Here is a 10323-nt window from a genome sequence, read left to right as displayed (position 1 = left end):
TCTCTGTAGCCTTCACCAGATGGATCCTGTACAAATAAAAGGTACAAAGAAAAAACAGATGATTTAATGACATGTTTACTATCTACAAAACACTGAAACATTAATGAGACATATATTTTGTTGCCAAAGTAATTGTAAGCATTGCTAGAAGGAAAAAGATCTCTTTCCAAAAAAAAACATAATCCCTTTTGTTACAGGTGCTTATGTGGTGTAGTTGGTTATTTTTTAATGTGGTTAACATGCTTTTGGGCACCAGTTTAAAGTGAAGAATAGAGTGTACCTGGAGAAAAGTTAATATTCAAAATAATTTACAAAGTCGATAAATATTTAGCATTTCGATGTTCTGTAAATCATCCAAGATAAAAATCACCATGAAATACCAATTATAAAGGAGAAATAAACCCCTTCCTCTCCACAGAGGAATGCTGCAGTTTGATTCTACCACAAAGAACTCTTCTTTCATATGACAGAGATGGGTGGGGGGGAGAGGAGGAAGCAGCAGCAACTATGAGGCTCAGATGCAGCTGCCTGTTCTTGCAGTTGTGAAGGCAATGAGTTTTTGTCTGAGTAGGCAATGCAGTCCATAGTTCTGCAGATAATTTTATGCCAGAACCGAGAAAAAACATCCCTAGGTGATGATGCTAAAGAAAGAAGTAATAAAGTGCATCAGTGGGATTTGGAGATAATCCCACTTGTAAGGAGCCTAAAGAACCTAATGCTGGTTCTGCTCCAATATTATAGGATCCTCGCCACCCCACATGCAGGAATCACACCAGTCCTCATAATTTACACCTCTGCCAACTGTTTGTAATGATCCAGGAGTAACCTAACACAACTGGCCTTCACAATACAGTCGCATACCTACCCTTTAATAGCTGTTTTTGGTAATGACTAGAAAGAAGTATTAAGGTACAGTTCTGAAAGGCTGAAGTTTCCTACTCTTGACTACTAGAGCTTTGCTAGGGAGACACCCAAGAAGCGCACACCTAACTTGGAATTTACCAGTTTCAGATAGATGACAGAGAGCTTGTTTCAGGTAGGCATGGAAACAAATGATAGCCTGGTTATATTAGTTAGCTTATCTAGCTACACACATAACTACTACAAAAAGATTTACTCCAGAATTTACTGTACAATAAAATTATATTACAGATACAGGACCAGCTCTCTCGCACTGACCATCTGCAAGGGGTGCTTTTATGGTACCTACTATGTGGTTGGGGAGACTGTTTGAAATCAGCAATGGTTCCTCCAGGACAAAACTGACCAGGGACACAGACTCAGGTCTGCTATTCAGATATAAAACTCTGTACAGTTATTCCTCACTTGCTGGGGGGCAATTTTAACCTAGAATACAGTGACTTACACGGGCTTAATGCTGCATATCATGTGTCCACTCCACTTTTACAAACATCATAAATGCATGTCCAAAGCCCCTTATTCGGGTTATTTAATTGATACATCATTTAGAGACTGTTAGAGGCTCAGATCTTTACTGATCTTCGGAGAACTAATATATTCCCCTACTATGGGGGGTTGTAAACTGGGGGTATGTGTACCCCTGGGGGTACTTTGAAAGGTCCCAGGGGGTACATGGAGATGGAGCACTGCCACCCCACACCTCTGTCTCACAGGAGCAGGGCTGAGGCGGGATGAGAGCAGGGCTGCACAGATATTGCACTGCTGCTCCCCATGCCCCTGCTTTGTGTCTGGCCACTCACCATCCTCCCCTGCCCAGAAGCACACTTACAAAAAGTGGGGCTGCCAGAGGTACACTTACTAAAAAAGGTTGAAACCCCCTGCCCTACTATGTTCTCAGGAGACAGCAGTTATTAGCAAGGATCTTGGTTTTCTCTGTTTAAAAATAATAAATTCTCTGATAAAAACATAAATTCCCTGATTAACCCCCCCCCAAATCCACAATTAAAATGAAATGCCGCTGTATAGATAGGTATCAACTGAACACAATGTTTTATTGATATATTTATAATTTGGAAGCAATTTGGAAGCCTATCAATGTCTCAGTCACAATAAACTCTTAAGTACCTATACATTTTTGGTATTTGATTTTGGGTTTCTTTTCATGGAAAAATCAGAGCTCCCCCTGTCCCCTTCACTCACCAGGATGTGGGCCCAAGCCCCTCACTCCCAAGCCACAGGCCCCCATCCCTACTGGTGCCCTTCACTCCCCACCCACAGCCATGTCAGAGGGAGCCCCCAGCTACCAGGGCTACGGGGCCATGGACCCAGGTCTGCAGCCCCCTGCACCAGTGCCCAACACCCAACTGCTGCCCACTGGAGGCAGTAGCTGCTGTAGCAGAGTGGAGTGTGGAGCCCAGCTCCCCCTCCCCCAGGGGTGGCACAGCCGAAACAGAGCTCATGCGGGGGATGGCAGCAAGTGCAGGCTGACCACTGCATACTCCCCACCCTGCTGCCCTCCCCACGGGGCCTCCAAGACCCAGCAGGTAGGACCCGGAGTGGCAAGCAGAGCGGGGCTGGGTGGGGAAGCTCAGTGCCATTGCTAGGAGCCCTCCACTGCTACGGTGAGGCACCCCCTGGGTCCTGCCTGCTGGGCTGGGGGCGAGGAGGGCAGCAGGGTGGAGAGCCCAAGCCCACAGCACCCAGCCCACCCCTACCCCAAGCACAAATCTTGGAGGTGTGTGGTCCCCCCTGCCCCCTCCCAGGAATGCAAGTAGTGGCCAGGAGCTAGCCCCTCCCCATTCCCTGGACAAGCCACCTGCAGTTCCATGCCACTCCCGTACAGGGCCCATGCATTCTGGCCCCATGCCCCAAGCACCACCCAGGCTGGGCAGCAGCCACAATCCCAGCCACAGCCCTGCCCAACTCCTTCCCCTCCCTACAGGGGCCTCGATCCCTACCTCCCCCACTGCCAGACATACCTACAGGAGCTGCTGTCCAGGCTGTCTGGTGTCCATGTGCACGTAAATGGTGGGGGGAGCCCTCATCCACAGAAGGGGAAAGTATAGAAAGAATACATGTACTCTCTCCCTAAGTTTAACTTTGTTTGGTTAACTGATCACCGGTCCTTGCTAATGAAGGCAGAAAAGCCAGCAACGCAGATCAGAGGACAGGAGCCATAGGGTTTACTTCAGACCCAGCCCAGTTCCCTCTGGGTTTTGTTTTTATTTTCTCTCTCTCAGAGAAATAGCAAGAGGCTCTCCTCCAGCATCTTATCAGTGCCATGAGTGGCAAGGATCCACCAGGGAGAGGAAATATGAAGCAGATGCTTCCACTCAAGGTATCCTTTGCCCTAATTGCCTCCCAAAAATGATCAAGCCTGGCAGGGCAGCAAAGTAAGTAAAGAGACCCAATCGGCCCTAACAGAGAAAGTGCAGCTGCTCGAAGGAAGACAGACCGAGTAAAGGAACTAGCTAGACCCTGAAAAACTCAGAAAGGGACCCTGTTGGTCCAAATAAAATCTCTTTTCATTCCTTCAGTTCATTTGACACCTTCTCTTTTCGCCGGGGTGGAGGTTGTAACGCGCATTAGCAACCGGTGGCAATTGTGTGGTGGCACCAGCCTCTCCCTCTCTCCCCCTTTCCTTTACATCTTCAGGAACCAGCAAACAAGAAAAGTTGTGGCAGGTGGGAAAAAGGGAGAGCAAGGGGGGAGGGGGGAGCCATCCTGGGGCAGTTATGCATGGGGAAAAGACCTGCGAACAGCTGTCAGGTGTGAAGACATGCCCCTCTTCCCAGTAATGACCCAACAGCACCCACCTTAAATATTCCACTATTCGCACTTTAAGGACTGGATACGATTCCCAATTTTGGCACCTATTGTCATCCTCATTGTAACAGGGACCAGTCTCAGGGCCAGCCTGTTTCTGGGCCAACTGCCTGCCTCCTGGCCTGCCATGCCTTGATGATACATAATTATGGTGTTAATTAGGTGGGAGGCTGCCCGTTCTTGCCCTGATGCCAGGGCTCCGTTCCTCCCCTACACCACAGCCGAAGCCTCGCAGATGGCATCCACGGTTCTTAACATTACTGGCCCCACATTGGGCCCCAGAATCCTCCAGTCCAGACCCCAACTGGATCCCTCCAAATCAGACAACCTACTCTGCCCTCATTCTGGGCCACCTAGCTCCCTGAAATCTTCCCCCTCTCAGGCGTGACCTCCCCAGCACCTTTGGCCACACAGGCCCTGGCCTCACCTCCAAGGCCAGTTGGAACCCCAGGCCCTCAGGTCTGGCATCCCTTGTGGTGGGCCCCTGGCCCTTTGGAACCTTCTGATCCTGGCCCCAGCATTCACCAGTTGAAGGTGTTCTGAGTCAGGCTTCTGAGTCTCTAGCCCACTCCCTAATCTGGGTCTGCCTTCTTGGCCCTACTATGGGGTAACCTGCCCCATTGTGGAAGCTGGGGTTATTAAGGTGCCCTGACCCACCTTTCACCAGGGTGGTAACTAGCCTTGCACTTCCTGGGGACTCCCGTGCCACCAGTAGCCCCACCAGGCCACCCATCCCTGGCAGGGTGCAGTTTTAGGTCATGCCCGGGACCTGGAGCCTCCAAAACATCCCCTTAAGCTCCTGCCCTTACTTCTAGGATGTTGCAGTCATCCCTGCAGCCAGGCAATGTTTCTGCTTGGCCTGCCAGCAGAGAACTGCTTTGTTTATATAGGTGGCAAGAGATCTAAAATGGCCGCTGCAATCAAGCATCTGGTGGCTGCTTGGCTCAGCCCTTAAAGCGGCAGGCACCAACAGTGCCCTGCCACACTCATCTAGACCTGAGAAACTGTGGAATCTATTTAGCCAAAATGACTAATCTTTAATTGTGGCTATTATTTAGACGTACTTCGATCTGTAAAAAATATTTTATTGACAAGGCACAAGGCATTTCACTATCTAAGCAAAAATGTATACATAAATTAATACAACTGCTTCTTTAAACAGTTCAATGGGAGAAAGATAGGGAAAGAAAGATTAAAAAGACAAAGCAAAGAGTTAATATTTTAGGAGACAGACTCCTATTTTCTTGCTTTTAATAATTACATGCACGTTATATAAATATTTTTATGCTAGTCTTAGTTTCATTCCCTCTCTAGCTCCTACTTATTCATTTAAATTATGACAGTAAGTTAATACAAACTAAATTTTCAATTATTAATCTTACCCTTAAGCCAAATAACTAAAAATCACCGACTGCTGGAAGTGTGTTTTTTGTTGATGGGATAAAACTGTAACATTAGTACTAAATGGCACAAAAATTGACAACCTAGTCCTGAAGTTGATGACAGCAACATTTGCACATTTTAGTGACATATCTAGACAGCTGGAACTCATTGGTTGCCAATTAAATTTGATCTTTCATGTCAGTAGGGTTATGACATGCAATATTTCTGATAAACAGATATTTACATTACAGAAGTGTGGGCAACTAGCCTTAACATATTTGCTGTTATTCAAAAAGTTCTTATAGGGAAAAGTAAGCCACAGAAAACTACACTAATCCAAATACCTCTATTGGTTTTGCTATGAAAAACCACTGCAAACAAGTATCAGAATATCTGTTACTACCCCAAATACAGTCATAATCTGTAGATGTGCATAATGCTCCCCGCCTCAGAAAATGATCTGAATAATGTATGTCTGTTAATAATTAGAATTAACAAAAGTGAGAGAGGCAAGTGTTGAGGAAACAATCCTAATTTCAAGGTAAAGTTGTTCCAGTTATGTACAAGTTTTAAAAGAACAAAGAATAATCCCTTTCCTATGCATGTGATGGGGAAATTCATTTACCCAGCTATACAAATTCTGAAAACTTAACACAGCAGTAGAGCAAGGTGATGATACAGAATGTAACCTTGAAATGGAAGAATAAATTAGTCAAATGGAGAGGGAGCAGGATCACTCATTGGAGGGAAATACTTCAAAAAGAACTCAAAGGAATGTTTTTTAAAACACATAGGAAATACATCCTTGCTGAGACAGCAGTTCTGATGGAAACCAAAACAAGGCCCTCACCCTACATCATATTCTCTTAGCACGGACCCATCTATTCTACATAGATACAGGTGTTGGCAGTAGCTGACTGCATGCAGAACTGGTGTCAAAAAGAGAAAGAGCAACCACTGAATAGGCTTAGGTAGCTGTATATCATAGTTCTAACATTATGTTTTAAATCACAACACTGCATTTTCCAGCTGGAGCACTGAGTCGCGAAACAACCAAAACCAGATGTACCCTGTGAAATGCTATATAAATGAGGTCAGTGAATGTTTGAGAGAATAAAGAAAAGTAAAGTTTATGTAGAAAGGGTATTCCAGTGTGCCATTTCTACAGGTTGCCAAGTAGGATCATATCTGCAATGAGTGTTTCCACCTTGATGGGAGTTTCCCAGATAAATAAGTTAGCCTATGTCAGCTATCAACACAAATCATACAAAGCTGCTAAAATTCAAGCTCAGATACCTGCTTCAAAGCTATGAACAGCTGCCGGGCTGACTTCAGCAGCAAGGACCCATATATTGTACTTTGATAGGTGCCACTGTAGTCAACTCTGATTTAAGAAGTGTGGGTAGAGAGGAGAGTTAATTAGCGTAACTCCCTCAGAAATGCAGCTGAATCCATGCACGCAAGAGGAGAAAACAAATCTTAAAAAACTCCCACACCCTAGGACTTCTTTTCAGTGGTAACAGTTGGACAATCACTCCTATTCCCATTTGCAACCAAGTCATACTCTACGCTGAATTCTGAACACTGGGGATTTTATTCGTTTACAACCTTGACCTAAGCCCTAACCACTCTTTTCAGTTTTCATACTGATACAGGTCTCCCGAGTTGCTTAAGGCCACACACTCAGGCTAGGGACCAAAGTTATGCATAAACCGGTTTAAGTGATCAGAAACTGGTTTAAAACTGTAACAGAACACAAGCTCAGAGCACATAAACCAGTTTCAAAATAGCTGAAACTGGCTTAAGATAAACCTGGGTGAATGTAGTATCAGACTTAACTGATTTGGGTCAAACAGGTTTATGAAACTTCTTTCCCAGACCCCTTCCTGGATCAAGTTAAATCACAGTCCTCCAGCATCCTAGCATGCTTTCCAGCCCTGGGCTGGGTTGTGCTGTCTGCTCCAGACAGCATGGCTGGCTCTGCCCCTCTGCTCCCTAGCTGGAGCAGTGAGGGCTGGTTGACAAGTGGGGGAGGCAAACCTAGCTGGGGATGCAGCCCAGTTTACAGTGGGGGAGGAGGGGTGACTGCCTCCCTCCTCCCCCCAGCAAACCCTGGCTGGGGTCTGGGACCTGGATGGCGGGGAGGGGTTAAACAACCCTTCCCCCACTCAAACTTACTGCTGGCTGCAACTGTGAACTACAAATCTCATAGGAACCTGAAAGCAGGAAGAGGAAGTAATGAGCAACCCTGAAGAGTCCTCCTGCTGTAATTCTGGACTTCAAATCCCAGAGACCTCAGGGACAGCAAGCCGACAAAGTGAACATACAGCCAGAGAACCGTGCTCTGGCACCCCCCAGCTTCTGGCCCGAGCCACTGCAGGCATGTGGCTGCATTTCCTGAATCAAAGGTAAATGTCTGTTCATTTCCATTTCAGTGTAATCTGTGCATTTTAGACTAAGCTGCAAGGTCTGCATCAATTCAGCCTTGGGCCTTTTGATGATCTGTACTGAGCCTCACATCTGGCCTTCTCCAGCCTTCTAGCCTCCCCCTCTCCCAGCTGTTTAAAGTGCTGCAAGCAGAATTCATTTCCTCTCTTCTCATTCAATCTACAGAATTCTTTCCCTTCAGTACCTTCATTGGCTCCTTTTCTGTTTCCACATTAAGGTTAAGCTCCTTGTCTTCACCTCCCAAGCTCTTCACAGCTGCACTTATCTTTGTATTGGACTCCAGGTGCAGACAGAAGTGCAGCTCCCAGCTGTAACTCAGAACAATTTCTGCAAAGCATTCTGAGTTATAGCGTTACTCCAGACCAAACAGAAGTTCATTGTTAATTCCAAGGGGGAGGAGAATCTGGCTGTGGGCTAGGAGCCTGCAGCCAGGTTCCCATAGCAGCAGCCAGGGCTGTCTGCCAGTGGTCACTGTTTTCAGAATGGAAGAGGGAAAGACAGCAGAGGGATCTCGTTCTTGGGGCTCTCCAGTTGGTGCTGAAGGGTGCGGTGGGCAAATTGGAGCCACCCATCTCAGGAGGGCTCCAATACACCTGCCACACCCTCCAGAAGAGGTTGAAAAATCCCCAGACTGAACTCCATCCACTTTCTTTCCCCTCTCCCATTCTGAAAGCAGCAACAGGCTAGGAGCTCTGCAGACACAAGTTACAAAAGAAGCTACATTTTGAAAGTCTTTCTCTCATACCTTATGCAATGAAGGATCAGATTTTCACCCAATCAGCCATTTTTGAAGGTGTCTGCAGCTGTGCACTTGTGCTTGGTCACAGCTATAAACCACTTTCTATGAGTGAAAATTGCCACTTCTGTCTGTTGTCCTTCTCCCAGTTCCTTTGATACCCTATACTCTGCCAGTTCCATTTATCTTAGTCTTTGACTCGGTATCCTTCTCTAACTCCTGACTTTATCCCTTTCTCTTAACCATAATACCAGGCACCCAGGACATACAGATCACATCTAAATTAGGGGAAAAAAAGGAAATTGTGCATTACTGAACACATTTAATTAGCATACTGCTAATTGTATAAATGAGCACAGCTGCATTTATAACTGCTAGATACCTATTCTATTCTAAGCATAACAACTTCATTAATATTATGTTAATAACATGTTTTAAACCTTCAAACATCTCCTTAAAACCCTTTTTGATTAGCCTTAGGAGACTTGATTACAACACCAAACTATTCTAGAGCTCCATGATCCTCACAATGACAACGGAGCACCTTGTAAAGCAAAAAAGATACAAGAGAACATATCTATGAAAGGAAATAAAATATCTCCTCCCCACATACAACTGTGGAAATAAGTTATACAATTTTTCTTCTTATTTAATCTAACATAAATAAAATCAGGTTCTGAATATTCTGTTGGAAAGCTAAGGCACCAATGTCTCCTTCACAAATGGACTTGGGAGTAGCAAGATATGTGGTCATTTCTGTTCCACAAATTCAGGCCAGCTACTGAGAAAGCTCTCTCTCCTAGATGCTTTCTTGAGGAAGCCAGTTCTATTGCTTTGAAGAAATGGATGCCTAAGAATACAAGGATACTTTCAGGCCCAATTTGTTGAACACTTTCTTTAAAAGTTTTGAGAAGTCTTTATGGATTAGATCCCGATACCTCCATTTTTGGATGCTAGATTTACAGAAGGAAAGCGCAGACGCTCGCTCAGCACTTTCTTAAAATTGCCCCCCGAATGGGCTGGATTCAATATCACTAGTTCCATTTGAAAAACTAGGCCATTGTAAACCAAGAGTGGGCAAGAGATTTTCAAAGGGAGCAGACAGGCATCTAATTCCTATTTCTGACTTTGTGAATGACCCCAGGACACAGCCTATGTTGAAGAGTGAGCAGCACAGGAATTGTCTTTGCTTGCTCATTTTACTCTAGAATAACTAATACATATCAGATAACTTAGTGTCATCGGCAAACTTGGACAACGTGTTTTCCACCCCCTCGTCCAAGTTGTTGATGAAGATGTTGAACAGTGTAGGCCCCAGGACTGAGCCCCGGGGGACCCCACTATTCAAATCCCGCCAGGTCGAGTACAACCTATCCACCACCACTCTCTGGGTTAGCCCCATCAGCCAATTTCTGACCCATCCAACTGTGTAGGCATCAATGCAACAGTCGCTTAATTTATTAATGAGAATGGAGTGAGAAACAGTGTCAAAGGCCTTCTTAAAGTTCAGAAAGACTACGTCCACAGTGACACCATCATCCAGGGATTTAGTTATCTGGTCATAAAAGGCCATCAGGTTGGTCTGGCAGGACCTGCCTTTGATGAACCCATGTTGATTTTCCCTGGGCATGATCTCCCCTGCTGGCCCCTCACAGATGTGATCCTTGATAATTTTTTCAAGGATTTTCCTCAAAACCGACGTGTGGCTTATGGGCCTATAGTTTCCTGGGTCCTCCTTTCTCCCTTTCTTATAAATGGGGGCCACATTAGCTAGTTTCCAATCTCCAGGCACCTGGCCCGTGGACCACGATCGCTCGTACAGCCAGGCCAAGGGCACAGCAATGACCTCCACCAGCTCTCTCAACACCCATGGGTGGAAGGGCATCAGTGCCCGCAGATTTAAAAACATCCAGCCCTTCCAGAATATCCCCAACTACATCTGCACAGACCTGAGGCCTGGCAGTGATATCCCCAAGATTGCCCCTACCTGTGGTGGGAGAGCTGTCCTG

The 10323-nt window shown here is 45.8% G+C and overlaps 1 protein-coding gene across 1 annotated transcript in view; it reads right to left on the bottom strand.

The window, feature by feature from the left end:
- Nucleotides 1-10323, bottom strand: part of NKD1 (naked cuticle homolog 1) — a 202622-nt gene that overhangs the window by 74397 nt on the left and 117902 nt on the right. The window contains 1 exon segment of the mRNA XM_019505694.1: nt 2-26. Coding sequence (XP_019361239.1) covers nt 2-26 — 25 coding nt within the window.

Source organism: Gavialis gangeticus, unplaced genomic scaffold (genome assembly GCF_001723915.1).
Source record: "Gavialis gangeticus isolate Ggan-Ray unplaced genomic scaffold, GavGan_comp1, whole genome shotgun sequence".
Classification (NCBI taxonomy): Eukaryota; Metazoa; Chordata; order Crocodylia; family Gavialidae; genus Gavialis; species Gavialis gangeticus.
This window is presented reverse-complemented; position numbering and strand designations above follow the sequence as displayed.